This window comes from Microplitis mediator, chromosome 3 (genome assembly GCF_029852145.1).
Source record: "Microplitis mediator isolate UGA2020A chromosome 3, iyMicMedi2.1, whole genome shotgun sequence".
Lineage (NCBI taxonomy): Eukaryota > Metazoa > Arthropoda > Insecta > Hymenoptera > Braconidae > Microplitis > Microplitis mediator.
In genome coordinates, this window is record NC_079971.1 from 3,249,224 (window position 1) to 3,275,900 (window position 26,677).

At 31.4% G+C, this 26,677-nt stretch overlaps 1 protein-coding gene across 6 annotated transcripts in view; it reads right to left on the reverse strand.

Moving 5' to 3' along the window:
• The window catches only part of LOC130665690 (RNA-binding protein Musashi homolog Rbp6), a 531,909-nt gene that overhangs the window by 113,161 nt on the left and 392,071 nt on the right, over positions 1-26,677 (reverse strand). For all 6 annotated transcript variants that reach the window (XM_057466190.1, XM_057466188.1, XM_057466187.1 and 3 more), the window contains one exon: positions 8,660-8,708. In XM_057466190.1, the coding sequence (XP_057322173.1) occupies positions 8,660-8,708 (49 nt within the window). The remainder of the gene's footprint in view (positions 1-8,659; positions 8,709-26,677) is intronic.

The window sequence follows — 26,677 nt, forward strand, 5'->3', positions numbered from 1 at the left end:
TCTCTATCTTTCCCTTCTGCAATACTGATTCGTCCACTATCGTCTCATCCGTTTCAACTCACACCCACACTCATCCTCGTCCTCGTCCTCGTCCTCATACTCATACATATCCCCCTATACTACACGTACGTCCGCCGACGTAAATAATGGAACGTTTCCAGAGTCCTGGGCTCCACCGTATATATATTTAGTAATAGAGTCATCTATTTTATCCCGTAGGTTTATACTTTTTTTACGCGTTAGTCCGCTTACTCAATGCTAAAGATTTAACTTACCATTTTTCAATGCATCTATAAATATATTAAACAAACCAAAACAATGATAATAAATAAATAAATATAAATAACACCACAGGAGCTGGGAAAATTTTTTTTTACTGATAATAATCCGCGAGCATTCAATTTCCTTGGCATCGGGATTGAGTTGCCAACGCGAATGTTCCCGGGGAAGGTGAATCTCTGTATATTTAACCGAAAACTCCTCAAATAACAACAGCAAAAACCCAAACAACAACAGCCACAACAATAACAATAACAACAACAACAACAGTAATAGTAACAAGAAAAACAGGGCAATGAGATTCTGTGCAACACGTGCGGCAGATTGTACTTTGTAAAGCTTTTTATCCACAATCTGGCCCGCAAACATATTCTGTCTGTAGCGTCGAGCTAGAAAATTTAGCGGCTCTTATGAGCTGGATAATAAAAGTCTTCAGTTCCGTCAGAAAAGGAGTAGTTTTGTGGTCTAAATGCGCTAATTAATATTTTAATTTTGCCAATGGATTTGCTTCACAGTCCCGTATAAAAATAACATATATGGTCAAAATATATGTAAAAATATATGATGAATATCAGAAAATGTATGTGGCGAATTTAACTATATTTTCTGATATATTTTTGTTTGTATTAAAAAATATAATATTCATCATATACGAGAACGTATATGTTTAGCATATATAAAATATATATGTCAATCATATACAAAAAATATATTTTTATCATATATGAAAATATATATTCTTGTCATATACGAAAACTATATTTTTATCGTACATAAAAATATATATTTTTATCATATACGAAAAATATATATTTTTATCATATACGAAAAATATATTCTGATCATATACGAAAAATATATTCTGATCATATACGAAAAATATATTCTGATCATATATAAAAACATATATTTATATTGTGTATGGAAAAAAAAATTTCTTATTCGTATGACCAACTCCAATTAAATTAGATATAAATTTTAATATACTCTTTAAATTGCAGTTCAAATTTTCAAAATTATCCCGTATGAAAATAACATATATGGTCAAAATATATGTAAAAATATATGATAAATATCAGAAAATATATGTGGCCAATTTAACTATATTTTCTGATATATTTTTTTTTATATTAAAAAATATAATATTCATGATATACGAGTCCGTATATGTTTAGCATATATAAAATATATATGTCAATCATATACAAAAAATATAATTTTATCATATATGAAAATATATATGCTTGTCATATACGAAAACTATATTTTTATCGTACATAAAAATATATATGTCTATCATATACGAAAAATATATTCTGATCATATATAAAAACATATATTTATATTATGCATGGAAAAAAAAACTTTCTTATTCGTATGACCAACTCCAATTAAATTAGATCTCAATTTTAATATACTCTTCAAATTACAGTTAAAATTTTCAAAATTAGTTAATTTGATGCGAATATATATACCCATATACATATACATACACCGAATAAAATACATGCTTAAATATAACAAAGAGAATATATGGTGTCATATATAATATAAATTATATGCTACCATATATTTCATTTCATATAAAAATTTTATATTTTTTGAATATAAAAGGGAATATATCAATACAATATATTATAAGATAAATGTAAATGTATATATAGCTTAATATAAAAAACATATAAGTTACATATATGGAATACATATATTTACCACTGTACATAATTTTATATTAAATCGGCCAAAATCTCTATATGATTTATTATAGTATACAATATAATATATCATATATTTTTTTATTGCAAACATATACGATTTTGTATATTTGAACCATATATTGTTTTTTCATACAGAGTGTCACGGGTAGATCTATAATCAGTAGTACTTGCAAGTACTCAGTGTCCAATTAACGGTTGATGCGTTTCAAGTGCGAATTAATTCAATTCTGACGCTTTCGCAGTAGGAGTGTGACAGGTAATGATGACTCGAGAGTACCGACAGTTAATAGTCAGACATTGCGTGGCCGCTTTAGGTGGTAATAGGCTCAGAGACACACAAAGGAGCTTGTGTGCCCGCGGGATATCAAAGCTGCTCAGTAGCATATGGGCTATATGACGGACTAATGCACCCCGGGGACTAGAGAGCTATCTGGAGAATTTAGCAGAGACACGTGCTAGATACCGTCTGTTCTGTGATGATGATAATAATGATGATCGGTTGATCGGAGAAAACGGATTCCGATCCCGATACCACACCTAGATACCACACACCTCTATCTCTGTATCGACTATCGAGTGACTAGGAGTTCAATATTCGGGTAATATCAACAAAGATAACTTTTCTCACCGAAATACCTGGGTCTTATTTGTAAAGGAGTTCGCTAACTGAGCAATCCGATTAACCAACATGATAAATATTGAACAATAGCTTGTCTTTAAATGGATTGTGTCATGAAAGGCTACAAGTAGCGTTAAATTTTAGGTAACACTTAAAGCTTTATGGACTAGCTGTCGAATCGCGTGCACGCGGTTCAAACGATCGCCATTACCGTTATCGATACTCCTGTTTTGTGGTAGTCTTTCTCTTCCCTTTACACTTTATCACCATGCAGCAGGGTTATGCACTTGAACCTATCAGAAGGAAGCTAGGATGCTTCGTGTCTTACTAAAGAGAGCTCCATTAGTTGGGCGCCAGGTGCGTGCAATTACGGAAATGTTTCATCTGCTGCATGCAACATCCTAGCTCAGATGTGATCCTGCTTTTATATTTTTTGCTTAACCCTTGGTACAGATGAATGTTTATTTACATATTTGTATGTATATGTACATCTGTGTTTATTTATGTGTATACGGAAGTCTTTGTGCTTAAGAATCTGCACAAAAGATGTTGTTCATTCAGACATATCACAGTCATTGATGTTTTCTCAAGCAACATTTTATTTACCGAGATTTTACTTCGATTCATCGGCGCGAATGTTTACGACATCCAGTTTCCAGTGTGATTTTAGCTGGGAAATATTTTATGTACAGCAGTCAGCCGAGAAAAAATAAAGGAAAATCCGAGTGAGAAATATTCTCGTTGTATTCCATTATGGGAATATAGAAAAGCATCGACATGCTCCAATTGTCAGAATTCTACCGAAGGTGTTTGATAGAAAATATATGCAGGCAAAGAGCTCGAAAATCCTAGCGGATTTAGATGCGAGTATTACAAAAAGTGTCAACAGTTTCGAAAAATCTTGCTATGTCATTTTATGAAACTTGCTCATTAGTTTCGTGAGCTAGAGTTAAAGTCTTTTGATAAACCAAGTCGACCATTTCCAGAAACGTCACGTCATTAAGTTGGCATGGTTTGCTACAGGTTTCATCAGTTGTTTCAGGTCAGCAGTGACACAGAACTACTGTGCGGTCGTATTATACGTGCAACAGCTCGCAAGCTTACAAAATACCACTTGGCCCAAGATGTACGCTAGATTACGTCAAACCTCTCACGTAACATCCTGCATTGAGAAGTTTTCGTGAGACTTTACGAGCTTGTAGCTTCTAGATTCTAGCTCCCAGGTTCTCCAGCGAATAATTGCACTGTCAAGACGTGGCCAAGAGCTCAGAGATCAAGCTCTCTTGAAAACTCACAACAGAATGGAACTTGTTGAAAACGTGTTCAAGTATTCCCAGCAGTTGTCTTTGTAAACTTTAAAATTATACTAAATCAATAGTCATATTAATATATAGACATTTATTGTAACAAATAGGTTAAACTTTTTACCGGAAGATGTGATGCGGAAGAGACGCCTTAACAATTGACCGAACAACCAAACGACTGTGAATAATCGGTCTCGTAAGCGATACAGGACAAAAGGGAAAATGCAGTCAAGTGCTCACCGTCAAAGGATCTTTCATACGATCCAATAACTGATCGACGTCATTCCTTCTCATATATATTTCATGAGATAAAAATATATCATCAATTCAAAGTCCGAGGCAATCTCGTTATTCGTACCAGTTGTTAACCAAATGCATGGACATCTGACACAGAATTGATGCTTATGGATAACATGCATACAAGCCAGAGTATGGTCTAGTCTAGGGGATCAGAGATAGGGAGACTAGAAACTACTCGTCTCAAACTGGATACACACTAGTCCTTTGACCAGTCGTCCGAATATAATCGTCTCTGTAACTCAAGCTCGTTTTTTACGTTCTGTGTCTCTTCCTTTCCTTTCACAGGACTTTCTAGTGCTCTCGTACGTATATACAGACTACATAGAGCCTCTTAACATCAACACTCATTGCCACAATCAACTCGTTCACGCGAACACTACGACGATGCTTCTCGTTATAGAGTAAGCTAATATTTGGTGACTAAAATATGTACATAAATATTATAAAAATCGCATCAGCTAACAACGGAGCCCGATATATAAATGAATATATATTGATGTGGGGGAGTATAAATAAAAATAGGGTGTGTGGAGAGTAAAAATGAAATTGAATAGACGGTGGTTTCTTTGAAAAAAGAACGCGTAATCTCTCACAGTGACATTCAATAGCATTTTCATCTAGGAAGGTATGTTGGAAGGTTGTGCCAGTGGCATTGGCTGAATAAGAAACTCACTTTACTATTCAGGCTCTCTTTTGCGTTCTTATACATTTATAGAGATATTCGCCGATATACAAACTCGACGACGTCTCGCTCAACCAGCCTGAGACTCAGACTCAGACTCCACTCACTTTCTGGCTCTTTCACTTCTCTTATCGCGATTTTCCATGACTTGTTGGGCTTCTCCTGAATCCAATCGATTTAAATGAATTTTCCGTCAAGGAAATTCACTCTGCTCTTTCATTTACCATTTACATTCATAGTCATTCTAGATTGTCTTCTATCGTCTGTGCTTCGGTAGCTGGTAAAACAGGACTCTATTGGCTATCGATTCATCTCCACGTTTAATATTTCGCTAAACATTGCATAATAATAGGCATATGTGCTTGTAACCCACCCAGGTTAAACAGCAAACAACCCTCGCTTTATTACTTTACATTCTCAATGAGCCTCTTCTCTTATTGGTGATCTGCTCTATACATTTTACCGGCTCCCGACTTGCAACGATATTGAAAATTATCAAGTCCCGGGCTACGGACTTCGCCATGGACGAGGTTAAAATGAATATCGAGCTGAACCTAAAGTACCAATGACAACAAAAGCTCGGAATAAAAATTTAACCAGACTCCTGATCGCCCGCGATTATTGGAATATATTCAGCCGCCATCTATTCAATCGGCAGCAAACTATTTTCAATACTTTTTTTTTTAACGAAAATTTGTTTGTAACTAATGTCCATTATAAATTTAAGCTCGAATTTTTATGTTACAAAAAAAATTATTTATACTCTTGTATTGTATAACAGATTTTTATTTATGTTGCAACCAAGTAATTTCCGCTTACATTTATTTTTTGTAGTGGTCTATAAATTTAAGCTTTTGTTAAATATTTTAATGATACCGTAAAAAAATTATTATTTTAGAAATTGGTTGCAATTTAAATTGTCAGCAATTTTTAAATTACTCACGTTAAAAAAATTATGTGACAGTTATTTCACATGTAACATTCACGCGGTGAAATTATCCCATTAAATTTGCTAGGTTTTTTACTGATACGCTTTCACTAACACAGTTTGTTACAATTTGCAAAAAATGTTTCGATGTTTACTATTTTTTAGTCAATTTTTTGTCCTCTAAATTTTAGTAATCGTCAATTCCTGATTTTTGATAAAAATATATTTTTTTTATTGCTCTCATGATATGAATTTGATAAAATTTTCCATGTAAATTTTTATCAAAAGCTTCCAATTTAATTGACTTTATGACTCAGTTAACAATAAAAAGTAAACTCAATTTTTTCTAAATATTGAACAAATACGTAGAAATAAATCTGCGAATTTTTGTGGAATTTTTTGATTATTTTTATCACGACAGAATCTACAGTTAGAAATTTTGTGGTCAATTCAACACAAATTTGAGTTGCAAACGGTCTACACAAATTTTTGTGTTAATTCGACGCATTGCGTTGATGTTTAACACAAATTTTATGTCAAATAATTGAACACAAAATCTGTTATTTTGAAAGAAAATTTGTGTTAATTTAACAGACTTTTCGTGTTAAAATTAACTTATAAAATACAAGCACACAACCTAATTAACTCAAGTATACTGATCTAACCTTAGTACAACTTGGGTCAATTTAGCAAACAATTAGCTCGATTTTCTGTGACTTCTAAAAAACAGAGCTACGAATTAACCTTCCGTAAAATGAGATAAAAAAATCATTGAACCTGATCATAAAAATATGAAAGTTATCTATGACTAAGGTACCCGCGGGTAATAAGGCCTGTCGGGTAATGAGGCCTAAGTGACAGAAATGATATTTAAAATAACCGCCTCCGCTAAAGGCTACTCTAGTAGAAGGGTCTTGCATAGAGATGTTACGACAAGTTTATAGAGTTCCCATACCACGTTCCCTGTCTTCTATATTTCATCATCCGTCATATGATGTCGTAGCGCAGAAGAAATTATAAAAAACAATCTAGTCTTCTGATTCTTAAAAAGGATACTGATAGTTTTAAGTGGTTGAGCAAAGCAATCTAGTCTTCTGTCTTTAAAAAAGTATTGTTGCTAAATTTAACTGATGATTCATCTCTAATACCAATTTTATTAAGTATAATTAAACTATTCCAGTTTGTTTAACCCGTAGGCCTTATTACCCTACCGTAGTAAAATAAGGCCTATTCGTATGGTTTTTGTAAAAGTTTAATTTTTTGTTTGTTTGTAGTATAAATTACCATTACTTCATTATATTTTATGGCTAATGTATTGAAATAAAGATTTATGATACATTTCGATAATTAAATCCAATATTGCACGCCTCGGAAGCGAAGCGGAGAGGTTGTGCTTTATAACCGACCTGTCAAGGTCACACGATTTCCACTCATTAAAGTGCATATATTTTTTTTCTATTACTCTTACACATTATGAAAAACACATCAATATAAAGCTGAAACACTAATAAATAATCCTGATACTTTTTTTAATTTGTCTAATATGTATTAATATAAAAAAAAGTTCATTAAAAAAAATTTATCGTGGACGTCCATTAGTCTGTGGTTCAAAAAAACGGCGTGGTACGGATATCTCGAGAACGACTTGACGAAACTACTTAATTTTTTTTTCAAAATTTTCAGAAATAAGCAAAGAAGGTTCCTTTCGAAAATCACTACTGTAGGCCTTCTCGTTTTTTTAAAAATAAATCATTACGGTTAAAACCGGCAATCTTACATGTAAACAAACACACACTGCCGCCATTTTTCATTAGGAATGTTCTCCTTATTTATTTTTTTTTTCACTTTTATTACCGTATATTTACCATGGAAATTTCTATGGGAAAAGAGCGGGATATTCAATTTTATTCGAAATTTAACTTTTAAAAAAAAACATAACATGAGCGTTCGAGGCGTGCACTTTTGGATTTTCCAAATTTTTTTTATTTTTGATTCTATTCAAAATCTCCCTTAGCTAGGCCTTATTACCCACGGTACCTTATATTTTATTGTAAATCAATTATAATCCAAGCTTCTTTGCAGCCAATGCTGCTTGAACTTGCTAAACAACACAAATTTTGTGTTAATTTTGAAATATCACAAGAACTTTAACATAAAAAATCTGCTAAAGTAAAAAAACATAAGCGATTTGTGTTGAATTAACCACTTTCTGTTGAAAATCAACACGAAAAATTTAACCAAATAATTTTTCAACACAAAATTTAACGCAAAATTTCTAACTGTGTAGTGTCAATCAATGTCCTAAGACGCGTTTTCTTATGTACCTGAAGATCGAAACGTTTTTCACGCAACGAAAATGAAAATAATTCATGAAATTTGTGTCTAAAGGCAAATTTACAGGTAATTGTAGGTGGCCTGTCATCGTCGAGTGACGTGCGAAACATTTCCGAAATCTAGAACCATTAGATTTTTTACTTTTCATTTCTTTTTCTTATTTACGTTCCACGACGAACGTTCCGATCTTCAGGTACATGTTTTCTTTTGTTTCTCTATTCGCACTCTTGGATGAACGGTACTATCTTTGTCGCACTTGTACAGTAAATGGGAACTTTATTCAAGTTTTTCTCGTAAGCAAATGGAAGTTATCAAAAAATTTAAGTGCACTTCGCTAGTTCATAGAGTAAAGCATCGGGTCTGTGTCTTCACTTTGTATTTAGAGCTTTTATTTCAGAGAAAAGCTTGGACAAAATTATCTGATAACCGTTCTTAAGACTATGATACCCAAGAATTGTTTCCATAAAAAAAAAATAGTAATTAAAAAAACCTTACCTCTGTGCCTGCTGGTTTGCTTGTCGAACATCAGCATGGCGTCCTCAATCTGTAACAAAAAAAGTATGACGATGAGTAAAGTCATGGAAGCTCATGATATAAGTGCCAGTGCCTGGATCCAACACATGATGAAAAGACAAAATTTTTCATTGTACATTTTCATCAAAGTCTAGTTCATTCCATGTTCCGTTCTCTCCTCTTTCATGTTCATTTTCTTTTTTTTTTATATTTTATTTCTTTGGTTCTTTGAGTTTTATTTCTCGGCACATCAGCACGCATAGAGAAGTCTCTTTACTTGTTCTCTTGCAGATTGAGTTGAGCAAAGAGAAAGAGAAGGAGAGAATGAGAGGGGTGGAGTGAAGTGAAGTAGAGTAGATGTGAGTTGAGTGTAAGGTAAAAAGGGCGCGGCAGACATATCAGAAGAGGAGAATAGTATCGGGCGGAACTGCTCAATGCTACTGTACTGCGTGTGTGTCGTAAAGCACAGCTGGCTCGAGATTTACGGAGCACGATGCCTGAGAAAGTCGATGGGTGTCCGTAGAAAACCGAGCTGGAGGTTGTAGGGGAGTTGAAGTGATTGTGGGCGAGGAGGTGAGAAGAGAGGGAACGAGATGAGGATCAAGAGGATGGAGAGCCGAGGGGAAGTTGTTCGAGTGCCTGAAGGGATGGACAGTAGGGGAACCCAGGAAATGGAACTGGTGGGGCAGTCAGGATTTATGGGACAGTAGAAACAATAGGAATTACCTCTGCTCTACCTCGAATTCAGAGTTAGACTGAGATGTTATTCCTTCTGCTCAGATATGTTTTCATTCAAATACTTTGCGCCTTGTTTATGTTTTTTTGGGATAAGATTCAATCATACCTCGATCACTAAATGTTATCTATGCCACTATTTTTTTTTACGTCAACTTTTTATTTTTATCTTTAAATCCACGATTTTTATGTAAATAAAAATTCAAAATTCGAAATTAGGTTTTTTTAAAATTAATTTCACAGAATACAGAAGTTAGCCGACGTCTAATAATTTTTGGATTTTATTTTAGACGGTAAATTATAAAAAATAAAAATTTGAAAAAATTGCACCTGTAGTTTTTTAAATTTTCTACATGTGCATATTTTTAGTTTTTTTTTTTTGTAATTGATTTGTTGAAAAAAAATCCGAAAATTTTGAATTGTCTGCTAACTTCAGGATCATAATTTCAGACACAAAAAATCGGATTTTTTGGCAAGAAAGATTTTGCATTATAAATTGAAGACAAAAATTTTCTTGCCCTAAGAAAATTTTCTTGGGTCGAGTAAAAACTTTTTGCGTAAAAAAATTCTTTTTTTTTGTGCAGACTAAAACTTAGTAACTAAAATATATAAATTTTCTCTAAACTAAAAATAAGTAAAAGGAAATCATACTTTTAGAAAAAGTTTATTGAAAAAAATGTAATATTTCGATGGAGAGAATAAATATATGAATGATTTTTAATATAAAACTCGATTGTCGAAGTAATCATCTCAAACTAATCACAAGAGCCTTCTGTCCCAATTAAATACAAAAGACCTTTTAATCAAAAGAATGACTAGATTTTTGTCTATAAACAAAACAGGAGGTATAAAATAAAAACGGGAAGAAGCTTTTAATGACAGCGTGAGCGTCAAGCCGTGAGATAAAACCTCTTTTTATAAACAAACGTAAACAAAAAGGAACAAGAAGAAAAATATACGTTTGTACGGTCTCTTAGTATTGTTTTGTTCCGCTAAAATATATGCCCTTGCATTATTTTTTGCATTATAGCTCTTTGTCGGGACGTTTCTCAGTTAAATTAAAGTATACGTTTTGTTTGATCCCGTCGAGAGTAAACTAGACAACACGCCACCGTTAGATGGACGCCTTGTAAAAACACTCGTCGAGCTGAAAGAAAAACCAACTGAGATTATCTTCACTACTAAGACACCGGATTACAGCTTAAATAATCGACGTGTTTAGACGTTACACTAAATTCTCGTCCTCATATTTTTTATAACGAATATATACATATAAACAATAATTGTAGATCAAAAAATAAAGAAAAGTAGAAAAAATATAAAAGCTAACCTTTAAAAAAAATAAATAATTCGGCAGCTGGTTCAGTTTATTATAGAGGGCGCTAGTAGTATACACATGAGTAAAATAGATAGATAGTACACGTATAGAAAACAGAGCGAGATGTATACGAATGTAAATGTGGAAAAAAGACAGAAAAACATATGAGCGATAAATTTTAAGAAAACATCTCAGAAAATTCATCGACTTTTACTGATATCTTTTAAATGAGAAAGAGTTGGTTGTTGATAACCAAAAAGGTTCATCCTAAGGATGAATGATAACTTCTACAACAAGAATTAGATTGATTCATTGTTCGTAACGGCTTTAATCCAGGCGAATCAAAGACACATTCGAAAGAACTTAACTATAATACAGTTTTTAATTGTTTCTTTAATTATAAGTGATTATAGGTACCGAAAAAATTGACCGCATTAATGAGACCTTAACCCTTTCGGTTGACCTTGAATCCCTAGTCTTAATTTGAATCGTACGTCTTCGTTTTTAAGTGAGAGCACTAGCCTATTTAGTAGAGAAGGGGCAGAAAAAAAAGTAGAAGGGGGCGCATGTATGCACTAATACGATTGAACTGATACACTCAAAAAAAGATTTATTTGAGCCAAAGATATCGTATATTTGGATATGGCCAAATAAATATTTAATTGGGAGAAAGATATAATATATTTGAGTAGTTTAATTGTGTGAAATAAGTGATTTATTTGTGGTAAAGAAATGATCCAATTGCTACAAATAAATAAGGGCTTCAAATATATGTATAGTACCGCCAAATTTTAGGTTATTTGTCACAAATTTAATTTCTTTACCACAAATATATCAATTACTTACCACAAATAAATTATATATTTCCGTCAAATTATAAAATTATTTAAATCAACTGTCATATTTTGTTGTACCAAATATATTTATTTGTCATTAAGAAATATTTAAAAAAAAGCCACAAATAAATTGATTTATTTGGGACAAATATTTCTTTTTTTCAGTGTACTCACACAGCTTTACTAAGAACTGTGATTGGTTTCATCCCCATACAGCTCACACCGAGACTTCAAACCGGGAAAGGACTAAAGCTTCCAAAAATCATCAATGAGAACACAATCAACTAATTTTTCGAGTTATTGAAATGAGTTTATGCGAGGATTTTGCGAAACGGTAGCTATTTGATAGTAAAGTCTATTAAATGGTTCACACTTGAAGCAAGCAAAAGTTCATTCGACATCGAAAATAGAAGTAGACTTCTCATTATTTCTTTATTTTGAAATTTTAAGATAAAGTTTAATTGAATATTAATTTTTTTTTACATTTTTAATGGATGAATTTCGAGCTTAAAACCCGCCAAAGAGAGAATAGTGAAATTTTAACCAGAACAAAGAAATCAATCGTGTAACTTTAAACCTTCATTAAAATTGGAAAAGTTATCGCGGAACGAAAAATAAAAAACGGAAAATATTGCTTATTTTATCTGCTATGATATTCATTACACCCAATAAGGTTACAAGTTTCAGTTAAACAATTATTTTATAAATAAGCAACGGAAGTAGCGTTTTTCGCTGATTTGAATATTTCAGGTCGCTATATCATTTGTAAAGCAATTGACCGAGTTTTTTTGTTTTTGAACTTAATCTAGATAATCATTCATAGAATAAGCACTCAAGTTTTTAGAATTGTAGGCGCCATCATCGCAACAAGGCGCTTTATATTTAGAGATGCGAGCGGTCCCGTCATTGACATTTTTTTGGATCACCGGACGGTCACAGGACCGACACATGACTGTTTGTTAAATGACGGACCAAGCAAGCGACACTGCTGCCATCTAGTGAATTTCTAACAACTTATCTTAGCATGTAAATACTAATATTTAATGTTTAAAAGCTATAAATTAATATATATTCTATGCAACGGTTTAAATAATTAAAATTAATACGAATGTTCTCTGAAAGATACAAAATATTATTTATTTAAAAAAAAGATATCGTTATTAACCTTAAATATGAAGCTATATGAAATCTTAAAGATAAAGATGCATTAATAACTAATAAATAAAAAAACTTTAATGATAATAATATGATTTATGTCATTTCACATTTATTGCATCATTTAATGGTTGAAAGTTATTTTAAAAGACAATTTTAAAATGGTACATGAACAAATTGTTTTTATTTGACTTTAAAATGACTACTTGTACAAGCTAAAACTGAAATATCTCGGTAAATTTCGGTAATACAATGATCGATTTCTTTTATAGTTTTTACTTGAGAATAAATTATGAAATTATTGAAAACTTTCGTCACAAACGCGTATATAGATGCAAATGACCAAATTCATAACGGTTTTTAATGTGACCGTAAATTTTGCATCAATTCTCCAAAAATGCTTTATTAAAAAGTTCTGTCAAAAACGTCTATAGGGGAAGGGAGGCAAAAGGGGGTACCCCCAAAATTTTATAAAAAAAAATTTTCTATTTTAAATGGTTTTTAAACATTCCAAAATCACTTCTGTAAATATAATTAAGCGTTACTTTGAATTTTTTTTTGGTAAACTTTTTCAAAAATCAATTGTCAGTTGAAAAATATTAATGACGTTTGTTTTATGATAAAAACTATTAAAAATTTTTTTTCTTCTTTTGTATCCAATAAATATGTAAAATATAATTTTTCTTCATGTAAATTACTTACAAAAAAATTCAACTTAATCAAATTCGTTTAAAATCCAGAAATTTTTTTTTTTTACCTTTTTTAGGGGTACCCACTTTGCCCGCAGAAATGAAAAATTTTTTTTTCAACGGTAACTGAAAATTTCTTCTATTTACTTTGAATATCATTAAAAAAAAAAAAGATTTAGCGTATTTGAGTCCTCGAAAACTTGGTATTTCCTTAAGTACCCCATTTTGCCCCTCCCTCCCCTATATATGTACATATTTACACTTCTGAACCAATGAAAGTCCTATCATTAATTTTTGAATCAATGAAAGTTTTTATCTTGTGTTTCAAATACAATTTGACTTCTGATGTTTAAAAAATAAAACTACTTTTTTTTCAACACCGCTTAACACCGGGCAAAAAAAATAACACCGCTATACTAATGTTATTTTAGCACCGTTTCCGAGGTTAAATTTAACAGCAATAACTTCAACACCGGGATAGCGTGGATTTACACGGGTTTTATTTACAGTGTATGTATATTTTTTATTAAAAATTTTAATTCACGTAATTTAAATTATAAACGTTACGTATTTAATTTGCGAATGCTAAAGAAAATAATAAAAATGAGTATGTTGGAGTTGTTTATTATTATTCTCTCTTGACCCACATTCCAACGCGCCCTTTTTCAAATTAGTCGAGGCATCAAGGGCAGAAGGGACGAGAAAAATACCAAGGGTAGAAAAATGTACTAGTGTATAAAAATAAAAAAAGAAAAAATAAATGAGACAGGGAGGGTTGTAGATGTTTCTCGATTGGCAAGCTAACCATTTACTATCTACATCTCACAGCACGAGGGAAGAAGAACCTCGTAACACGCTTGAAATCGAACTTGTAATAAGGTACACCTTCTAACCATTCGCCAGACCACGATTGCACCCCGGAGATTTAACCCAAGTGAAAAAAAATATAGTTTACTTTTAAAAAATAAATAAAATACATCGTGCTTTTGAAATCTTATTTTTTTTATATTTCTTCCAATCGCATTTCACGGTTTTTATTATTTATTTAATTCCAGAGCTTTAGTTCTATAGCCCTTTTTATTTTATTTTTCAATTATTAACCTCGAGATTTTTATTTTATCTATTTCCTGCTTCTACTTTGCGATAAAAAATAATTTTTTTTATTAAATTTGAATTTTCCACATTTTCAAAATCGGATATTTTAATTTTTCATTAATATAAATTCAAAAAAAAATTTTTTTTATAATTACCAGATACATGAAATATTTTCTCGTGATAAAAAACTAAACTGTAAAAAATTTCGGTGTAAAAATGGACCCGGGGAACTTTACACGGCCGTGTAGTGTGAAATAGCGGTGTAAATTTTCCATTCGTGTAATTTTAACACGGTGTGATCTACTTTTTCTACACCATTTCGTGTTACTCATAATTTTGATTACTGACCCATACGAAAAAAATATATATCCGGGCAAATTTGGAATATGTCGCATACATGCAACATATATATAAATATATGTCTCATATATGCGGATTTGCCCGGATATATCCGGATATATATTTTTTTCGTATGGGGAACAACAAACGATCATTGAATATTTTTAGGGGAAGGGGGGGGGGTACGTAAGGAAATACTAAATTTTCGAGGACTCAAAAACGTTAAATCTTCTTGTTCTTAATGATATTCAAAGTAAATAAAAAAACATTTAGTTGCCATTAAAACGAAAAAATTTTCACTTCTGCGCGCAAAATGGGGTACCCCCCAAAAAGGTGAGAAACAAAAAAATTTCTGGATATGAAATAAATTTATTTTTTTTGTGAGTAATTTACATAAAGAAAATTTACATTTTACAAAATTATTGGATGCAAAGGAAGAAAAAAAATTTTATTATTGGTTTTTATCATAAAACAAAAGCCATTAACATTTTTCGACTGACACTGAATTTTCACACCGAGACATTTACACTACGACCGGTCCAAAAAATTTTTTACATTGTAATTTATTAATTTAAATAAAATTTGTATTTCAAATGTCAGTAGAAAAAAAAAAACAAATCAACTAAAAAAGGAATGGAAATTTTCTTTTCAATAAAATAAAAAATCTCAATTTTCTTGTTGCTCAAAAATTAATTCAATTATACATTACAAGTATTTATGTATTGCGTTATAAAAAACAAGAAAAAGCAGCACTAGTTTTACGAGGGACCTTTATTTTAGTCGTAAAACAAGTAAATTCAGTATTCATGCTGCGTTCAATCTCTGTCTATTTTATTTTAGTCTTCTATCTATCCCATCCAACATGGCCGTTCAAACGATTTTTACTCTCGCAATGTATACACAGTAAAATTTAGTTAAATTTCTGGCTTAACATTTATTCACGCTTTAAATTGCGCTACTTGTTTGCACTGGAACTCTCACGAATTATCGTTTTCGCTGCTAATAATTATCTATCTAATTTTTGTTATATTCCTCCAATTCCCCTTCAAAATAATTGTACATCAATGAATTTATTAGTTAATTAATTAATTACTGTATAAATGAATGAAGATAATGCAGGATTGTGTTGTGTTATTTTATGAAAGGTAATGATTTTATTAAAAAGGGGTGAAAGCTGACGAGATAAATGATGAGAAAAACGCGTAATGTTTTGTCGATGATTCATTCTATAGTGAGACAATAAACTCGGGTACTATTGTGCGTAAATAATAGACGATGGACAATACAAAAATTAATAGTCGATACTTTTTTTTATGCTGACTAAATAATTGAAATTATGACGAATCGATTAAATATTCCATTTACTTTTTTTTTTTTTACTGAGTATAAAAAAGCCGAAATAAGATGAGATTTTATTTTCAAAAAAAAATTTTTTATTCACGACATCAACAAGAAACTGGGATAAGTTGACCATAAGATAATTTCGTCGAAATTTTGAGCAAAGAAAAATATTTTTGGTCAAAATTTTGAAGTGACTGAGGTGAAGATGATCAACTTGTCCCGCGATGTTTTGAATAAAAAAATTTTTTATGCAAAATTTTGGTCTCTATGGACGAATTTTATCGATGATTTGTCTCGATAACTCAATAATTTGGTTTTATTTTTGAAATCTAAGAAAATTTGTAGAAAGTAAACGAGTTTTAACTCTGAGGACTGTTTCAAATCACGCTTGGAAAAATATACCGCGAAGTTGGTTCATTCATTTTCTGTTGGGTACAAATAAAATGAGTGTTAGTAAAAAAAAGGGAAAGAAGAGAGTAAGAAAAAAAATGTAGGAGTGTAAGATAAGGGAAAGAAAAAGAGCGTTCGGAAAAAGGTCCGGAGAAAAGCTGCACGCGGTACTCGTGATGCTCGGAAACGAATTTAGCGGTGTACGTTCCTCAGGCCAGGACGAAAAAAGAACCTACTCGTGGAAACTTTCTCGTGGAAAAATTATGCCAACGTACTTTTCTCTCGAGCAGGAAAAAAAAATAAAACGAAACGAGAAAGACGGAGAGAGCGAGAGAGATAGAGAGAGAGCTTAAAGAGAAATGAGATGGCGCATGTAAGGACGAGGGAGATAGAGAGCCAGATCCCTTCTATAGCACTCTTATGAAATCGCAACTGGAAAACTCCGGCATCTACTAGCGGCAGCAACTTCTCTCACACTCACTTCCATTCTATTCTATCTTTTTTATCCTCTTATATTATTTTTTTTTTTCGTCTTTTTTTACTTCCTTTTGTTTTCTTCTTCTTTCAGTAGTTACGTATTTCAGTACGTACGTACGTATGTGATGATACAACGCAACTTTTAAAAATACTTATTTTACAAAGTTCATTCCTTTTTTTTTTTTTTTTTTTCTTCCTCTTAATGCAATTTTATTGTTCTGTTTTCGAGTTGATAAATAAATATAAAACTTATATTTCTAAATAAATTTTGTTTTACAAATAGTAATATATATCATCATAATTTTATTTATCGATTGTTAACAATCGATCAAAGTTTTGTATACACGGAAAAAAAAACCGGGGTGATTCCTGGCGGTGTAGGTGTTAAATTTCCCGGTGTTAAAATTGTGAAAACGGTTCCCATAACTCTACGAAATTTTTCCTATACCATCATAGGAACTACGAACATAAGTTATGGGACCAGTTCCTATGCATTATCGGAATGGTTCCCATAACATTATGGGAATAGTTCCCATAATGGTACAGGAACTGTTTCCATACCATTATGGAAATGATGCCCATAATAATATGGGAACAGTTCCTACAATATTATGGGAATGGTTCCCATAACGATAAAGGAACTATTCCCATATATTATGTAAACCATCCCTATAATACTACAGGAACAGTTCTTATGCATTATGGGAATTGTTCCCATGATGATAATGGAACAGTTCCTATAATATTATGGGAATGGTTCCCATAACGATATGGGAACAGTTCTTATAGTACTATGAGAACTTTTCCTATGGATTATGGGAATAGTTTCCATAATGACATGGGAACAGTTCCTACAATATTATGGAAATGGTTCTCATAACGGTATAGGAACTATTCCCATATATTATGGAAACAATCTCTATAATACTATAGGAACAGTTCCTATGCTTTATGGGAATGGTTCCCATAATGATATGGGAACCGTTCTTATAATACTATGGGAACTTTTCCTATTCATTATGGAAATAGTTCCTACAATGACATGGGAACAGTCCATATAATATTATGGGAATAATTTCCATAACGGTATAGGAACTATTCGCATATATTATGGAAACCATCCCTATAATACTATGGGAACAGTTCCTATTCATTATGGGAACAGTTCCTATAATATTATGGGAATGGTTCCTATAATATTATGGAAATGGTTCCCATAATGATATGGAAACAGTTCTTGTAATACTATGGGAACTTTTCCTATGCATTATGAAAATAGTTCCCATAATGACATGGGAACAGTTCATATGATAGTATGGGAATGGTTCCCATAACGGTATAGGAACTATTCCCATATATTATGAAAACCATCCTTACGATACTATAGGAACAGTTCCTATGCATTATGGGAATGGTTCCCATGATGATATGGGAACAGTTCCTATAATATTATGGGAATGGTTCCCATAATAATATGGGAACAGTTCTTATAATACTATAGGAACTTTTCCTATGCATTATGGGAATAGTTCCCATGATAACATGGGAACAGTTCCTATACTATTATGAAAACCATCCCTATAATACTATGGAAACAGTTCCTATACTATTACGGGAACTATTCCCATAGTGCATCGGAAAAGTTCCCATAATTTTCTTTCCGTGCACCGCTCTTTTTATAAAAAAAATGTATCCAGTGTGACTTTAAAAAGTTTTTTTTCAAATAAAAAAAAATGAATAAACTAAAAATAAAAAAAAAATTATTTAATAACTTATAAAGTAAATAAACTTAATACCTCAAGAGAAAATGTGTAATAATAAAGCTCGTAATGAGCTTTAATGTAAAGTACATAATAAGCTTAAGCTTATCCTCAAGTTGTAAAAAATAATTTAAAAATTTCGCTAACGAATTCTCCATTAGAGTCGCGTCTGATAGAATAAACTTGTAAATAATTATTATTTTTAACGAACGAGTGTAACTGGATCCATTAAAATGGTTTAGTATTCACTATCACTTGTGCTTGAAGCCAAGTGTTTTAGCTTCTGAGCAGGGATGAGAAAAAAGGTCAAGTAGTTAACATGACGAGGATTGCGATGTTACGAGCAAACAAGCGGTTCGCAGTGTGACTATCAATCTACGTCCCAGTCTCGAGGCTGCTACTCGATATAACTTCTGACTTGAAGGGTGGAATAGACGTTGAATAAAGACACCAAGCTCGATTGTGTGCCCAAGAAAAAGATAAAGATAATCCACACATATACCGCCGTACATCTGTACAGAATAGTGGAGAAAGGTCGAGTGAATCCCGCGAGGGTGGTTCATCCCCTATGCTATTTCTTCCCTCTTTCAGAATAATCCATTGAGAATCGACGAGTTACTTTGCACTACTGCGTGTTCGCGCATCTTTATCGCCTCTACAACAAACCCAACTACGGCTACACACTTGCATTCACCCTTACATCTTTACATAAATCTATATATAAATGTATGCAACAATATACATCGATTTATCTCGATACTAGAGAATTCTTAAAATCGATGACGTGAATTCTGCCTCGGAAATTCATCGCCTACGCTTTGTAAAATAATTCTGACCTGAATATTCATGGATTTGCAGTAACGCCGAGCAAAAAAACGCTTGAGGTACGAGAGAAAATATAAAAAGAGAATAAAAATTACAAGATTTTCGTTTTTACTTGGATTACTAGTGAGTCTCCGAGGGCTTCAATTCAAGCTCCGCTGGAAAAGGTGAGAGAAACAAGTTACATCTGAAATTCTTTACAAACTAGGTTTCCCACCTATCAATACCTACCTACAAGCACTTAGATCTATATATATATTTATCGTATGTACGTTAGTACATACACCCGCTTGGAAAGTCGATAAACAACTTGCGTCAGTAGTTAGTTTTTATTATAGTCAGACTTAAAATAACTTTGTGTAATTTTTATTTTTACACTTTCGTTTCGTTTGTTCTAAAGATAATCGGAATTATTTTCACCCGTACATGGGGATATTTTTTTGGATAAAATATTACTCTGTAATCTCGAGTAATCCCGGGCCGTTCACAATTCGCATAAGAAATTTTCATATTTTAATTTGATTTCAAAACTTTTTTACTGAAAAATTACTATCTCTTGATTATATTTTACTCTGTGAGTGAGTAATTTTTTAAAAGCAGAAAAAGTATAGTATAATTATGTAATTTTATACTCTGCTCATTCTATATTTAATCATTTATTGTCAATGTTTACTCTTACACTGTAAAAAATCAGGAGAGAATTCGGATTTTATTTTAATCCGAATTCACTCCGTCACTCCCCGAGTCGAAATCTGAGGCATACTTTGAACCAAAATGTCCGGGTAAAAAAATTCTTATTCCTAATGAAGTTAGATCTAAATTTCATCTCGTAACTCAGATCGTGACTCAAATATGACTTTCATAATGAATTTGTTTCAACAACTTTAATCACGACGAAATTATGATAGTCAAATTTAAATCCAAGTGATCCGAAGTTCATTCACTAAATTAATTTTACAATCGAAACTCTGATTTACGTAAATCAAGTATTTGATATAAAAAGTTTATTAGTAATTTCCGAATCGATAAATTTGACAAAAGGTTCAATTCAGTAAAAACTCAAGCAAGTTTCTATCGAAGTCATCCTAAGTCCAATTCGAAGATGTAATAAATTAATTTTATAATTGATGCTGATTTACTAGACGAAAAATTTGAGTAAATTCATGATGAAAGTCATATTTGTGTCACGATCTGAGTTTCATCATGAAATTCATCTAAATTTATTATGAACAAAAATTTTTTTCATACGGGTGAGCATTGAAAACCTACATCAGACTTTCTAGGACATAATTATTGTAAAGGCTTGAAATGGACCTACTTGGACTTACGAAGGCGTGAATTAGACCTGCGTAGACATAAATCGTGAAACGAACGTACCTAGATTTAACAGAACGAAGGACTTGCAATGAATACTACAAAAAAATACACGGAGAAAAAAATATTTTTCTCAGATGTATACTGTACAGTTACAGTAACAATACGCAATAGTTTACTAGATTGTTACTGCAACGATCTACAGTATCTGACAACAATACGGTAGATAGCTCTAAGACCTATACCGTATCGTTCTGATCCCTATCTGACGTCACGCGCGTTGCAAATGATATGAGAAGTAAAAATCTTTATCATTAATAAATAAATTATAAATAAATAGTTTTGATTAAATAAAATAATTTATTTATTAACCGTCTGCTAGCAACAATTATACCCGACACACAAAATAGGCGCGAAAATGGATGTTTGAATATGTTAGACGGTGGTGTGTGAGGTGACGATCACGAAAAGTCGTATAGGGCTCACAGCTATCTATTAGATAGTTACAGGAACGATAAGGTATTGTTGTACGTATAACCATACCTGTGTTAGATACACTGTTAGAAGTATATATTTGAGCCAAATAAGATTTATTAATAGTTAATAAATGATTTATTAAATGAGATTTATTTGAGCCAAATAAGCCATTTCTTAATAGTCAATAAATGGCTTATTTGAATAGAAAGAAATGACACATGAAGTTCAGGTTATAACTTTGAATGGAATAAGTGTGATTGTTAGTAAAAATTTATTATAATATTTCATTTTTTTTATATCTTTTGGATAATAATTTTTATCTTCAAGTAACATTAATTGTGTGTATTATTTTATTTAAAAAAATAAAATTAAACAGTCCTATAAAATATTTGTCATAACCTTACTTAATTAACATCACGTGTCATTTCTTTCTATTCAAATAAGCCATTTATTAACTATTAAGAAATGGCTTATTTGGCCCAAATAAATCTCATTTAATAAATCATTTATTAACTATTAACAAATATTTATTTGGCTCAAATAAATACTTCTAACAGTGTATATTTTCCATGTTTGCAGACACGAGCATATTACTCCGTACAGAATAAGACTAGGTTGGTTAAAACTTTGTAATAGAAGTGAGTTCTTTTTAGCATGTATTACATATAAAATCTTACGATTGAATTCTGACAAAATATTGCGAAAGAATTTCTATATCTTGAATACGGTGCGTACACGTGCACATCGTCAAATTGATGTCCTGTACTAACCAACCTGTCGTACATATACTTATGAACATTCATTTTTACTGTCTGCTATCCGAGTATGGACTGATCTGCCTTCATCTATTGTGTCAATTACAACTTATAAAGAATTTAGATCAGTTTTATAATTATTTTCTACAGAAAGAAGGATTGTTGATTAATGGTTAAATATGTACTTATATACTATTATATAATTGGAGTCTACCGACTTACCTACCTAACTATCTATCTTACAAAATTGATTAATTCAATTCATTTAATTTACTAAATTTATTTTAATTTTTGTATGTTTATATTTAAATATCATTATTATACTATACTTTGTAATACTTTTGTATATTGCGGCCCTTAGGGAATCTCGATTCCAGGGTCGGAAAATTATTAATAAATAAATAAATAAAAATAACCATAAGTATACGTATTGTTGTGGTGACGATCTACGAGTCGCTATACTTTAGATCGTTCGAGGAGTTATATTTTTTTTTCTGTGTAAAATTGTTAAATTCGCAAACTACAAGAGACTAAAATCGAGCTTTTTTTCAACACCGTACTGAGTCGGGTGCAGAACAGTAACTTTACACAAATAAATGATATATTTCCGTCAAATTATAAAATTATTTGAATCAACTGTCACATTGAGTCGCGCGAAATAATTCAAAAAATTTTCTGCACCAAGAAATACATTTTTTCTGTGTAAATTATTCAATTATGCTCGTTATTGCCTAGCTTGGGTGAATCTCTACTCTCGTTTTAAAATGTTTTTACTAATCTATTGACATTAAATCGTACCTACCGATCAAAATATGAACTAGAATGATATGATAAGACTATTCAAAATAGGACACTCTAATAGACAAATTTGATGCAGTTTCAAGTCGAGTAACTTTCAAATTCACCTCAAAAAGCTTCATTACATATTTATTTTCAGTTACTATACTCATATATATATAAAGTTACAAACTTTTATATTTATTTAAAACCATTTTTTTTGGTTAAAAAATTAAAAAATTTTCGGTAAAATATTTTCTGAGAGTTAAGTAAAAAATATTTGAATTTCCAGTGTAATTAAAAAATTTTTCAATACATGAAGGTGAGCTGTGGACTTTAGAGTTTAAAAAGTTTATAAATTTATTACAGCAATTTTGAAATTGTCAGTTTAAGGTTTTTTCGAGTTATTCAATTTTGTTTTATAAAATAAAGTAAATTTAAATAGTATACTTTATTATTGGCATGATGAAAGTTTTATGACATGAAACTGAAGATGAGTAAGGGTATAAAATGTTGTGTAATAAAAAAAATAAAATAAAAAGTCAAGGATTTTTTAGTACACGTGACGGCTTTATGAGTTTTGCGACATCAGGCATCACATGAAATGTATTGCTTTATATATATGTCAATAGCAAATGTGACAAGATGAAAAATATATTTATGTAATACAATAAAATAATTACTTGAATGTACCAACTGACATAACTTTTTCTACATCTGTTTTTTTTTTTTAAAAAAACAGATTTTATTGAAATTTATAATTATAAAGGCTTTGAAAAGTTGCCGCGCACTAATTGGCTAGTGAATTTGATGCCGTACCAGTTATTTAATATACCTCAGTATTAATTATTAATATTTAGTGAATAAATAAATTACAGACATAAAAATTTTTTTTTCCAAATGCATTTTTAATCTGAAAGTATAAAAATACAAATTTTGAATTTGAATTTTTTTTACGCGCCCTTATATATTAAAATTTGTACTTATTAATGTTTTGACGTCTTCTCGGGTCAAAAGTAAAACTTGATTCAGGCTCGCTTCGCCTTATTTTCTTTTGAAGTTATCGATTTGCCGACGATTTTTTGATAAGATCTCGACTTTTTCGACGGAAATTTAATTTTCTTCAACTTTTTGTACTTTTTTCATCTTAGTTTCAACTTATTCGTCTTTACTTTGAGCACGATAGTCATTCACATTACTTTTGACTTGCTAAACCAAGTCGAAAAAAAGTCATTTATTCGCCTTACTTTCGCCTTAATATATAAAAATTATTTCACTTTAGTTCTGACTTTTTCGACTTATAATTTAAGTCGAATAAGTCTACATCAAGTCAATTTCGACTTGATTTCAACTTTTTCGTCTTAAATCGTGACTAAGTAAGCCAGTTAAGTCTAAACCAAAGCGAAAACTTAATATATTTCATACCTCCGTAAAAAAAGTCGAGTTTGTCTTGTGAAAAACGGCTCCAAATTTCGACTTGGTAAACCAGGTCTAAATCAAGTTTTATTTTTGACCCGGGATTGGAGTAAAAAATTTTATACGGTCTTATGGCTCCCGGTACTTATACTGGGAACCATGAAAGCGAATTAAAAAAAATTCAAAATTAGTTCAATTTATATTTTTATACTTTTGGATATAAAATACATCGTTTGGCAAAAACAAATTTTTTATACGCCATGACAATACGGCGGTACCTTTTGCTGAAGGAGTTTATTTTAATAGAGGGACCTGGGGCACGAAGGCCCTCTTAAGCCGGTAATTTCTTTTTGTCATCCCATCCAAATTCCAAAAAAAAATCCATACTCAGGACTTGGTGTTGTGAAAAAAAATTAGAATCGTCTTAAAATTTTGAGGAGTAAAAAGAATGCGATGGTAAAAAAATAGCTGATGACAGTCTGTTGAATCGAGTAAACTGTGATACTGTAGACTACCGACATTTTTAAAAAGAGTAGAGATAAAAAATGCAAGTTGAGCACAAGAGAGTACGAGTAGGTCGTGTATTGCGAGCCATCGTGTGCCAGGTACCTTCTGCACACGACAAGGTATCGCCCATCCAGCTTAGATTCCATCACGCTTATATTTCTTTTCACCTTCAACTATAACTCGACGTTATATATTTTCTGAAAATGCAATAGAATAGGACAGATGTCTTTGCTATTATATATAAGTATAAAATAATGCGAGTATCGAAGTATTTTCATATATTTTCATTGCATGTAACTGAGTCTCTCTATATATATATAGACATTTAGTTTTTTTTACCCTTGTCATCAATTTCACCCCGAACCAAAAATGTCGCTCATGATTTTGTTCGATTTGAAACATTTATTTGCACGATATTGTATTTTTTATTTATTTGTTATTATGACTGCAAATTTTATTATTTTTTTTAAAATTAAATATTGAAAGAGATTTCAGTTTATTAAATAAATAAAAAAAATGTTTTTAAATAATAGTAATAAAAGTAATTTATTTGTTGAGTGACGAGACTCGCAGCTGTGGTTTTAATACTGCAGAAAATTAAATGGAAACCAAAATAGATGAAAAGCATTTAACTGAACTCTATCTCAATGTAATATTTTATTACCACGGTTGTTGACGCTATTTGTCTCTACATGCTTGATCATTCCATTGGAACTCGAGAGGGCACTTTTATGTTCAGTTTGTACAACCATTTAACGACCCATAAAGTACTGACAAAAAATTATTTTGTTTTACTATCGCTGTATTTTAACAGACATTTTTTTAATTCAGTGAATCGTTTTTTTTTTAGTGAAATAACTTGAGCGAGGTAATTTTTTTCACTTTGATTAGCGATGTTTGTGAAATAAATGATATAGTTGGACGGTTGATATAGCGGTTGGAAAAGAATTTTAATTGTCTACAACTTTTTTTTTATTTTTTAAATACCGCGGGTTAAAGAGTTGCAAAAATCTAATCTAAGTTCTGGAAAAAAATTATTTAAATATTCAACTAGCTGTAATTTGTGAACTAATCGTCTTAGGGTAATTTTTAATAAATCAAAAGGTGTAAGAAATTAAATTTTTTACAACTTTGATCTCAATAAAATATACCGTAGAGGTCATAGTTTTCAAGATTTAGTTGTTTGAAGTTTTGAAAAAATATTTTTGAACTTGAAATAATGAAAAAAAATTTCTAAATCTTTAAACAGCCGTAACGTCTAAATCTGTAGGTTTTTTATAATTTTTTTTTGTATAAAAATTGTTAACAATTAAATTTCCTACAACTTTGTTTTGAATAAACAATACAAAAAAACTAATCTTTCAAAAGTTACCGCCATTTGAAGAATTTAATTACTTCACTACACGGTAAGAAATGCATGGCATTCAACACCTTGCTGGTATGGTCTCAAAACAGTATGTGAAATATTCCAACACAGTATTGTAACGAGTCTCAGAAGTATGGCGTTATTTACTATACTGTATAGCACTGGAGCTATTGTATTGCTTACACGTATGCATAACAGGCGCGGCGAAACAGCATGGCCCGACGGCACAATGCTACTAGTTTTTACCGCCATAATTTCTGGCGTGTCAATCAATGTATTCTATCGTATCACCACCAAAACTATATAGATGTCATTAGACTAGGTTTATCTACCAGAAACATTGTGGATACGGCAACGCAGTAAGGGCTCGACGGCCATACTGACATTGCGCCGTCCGCGAAACCTATGGCCAATGTTACTATTCCCGCAAT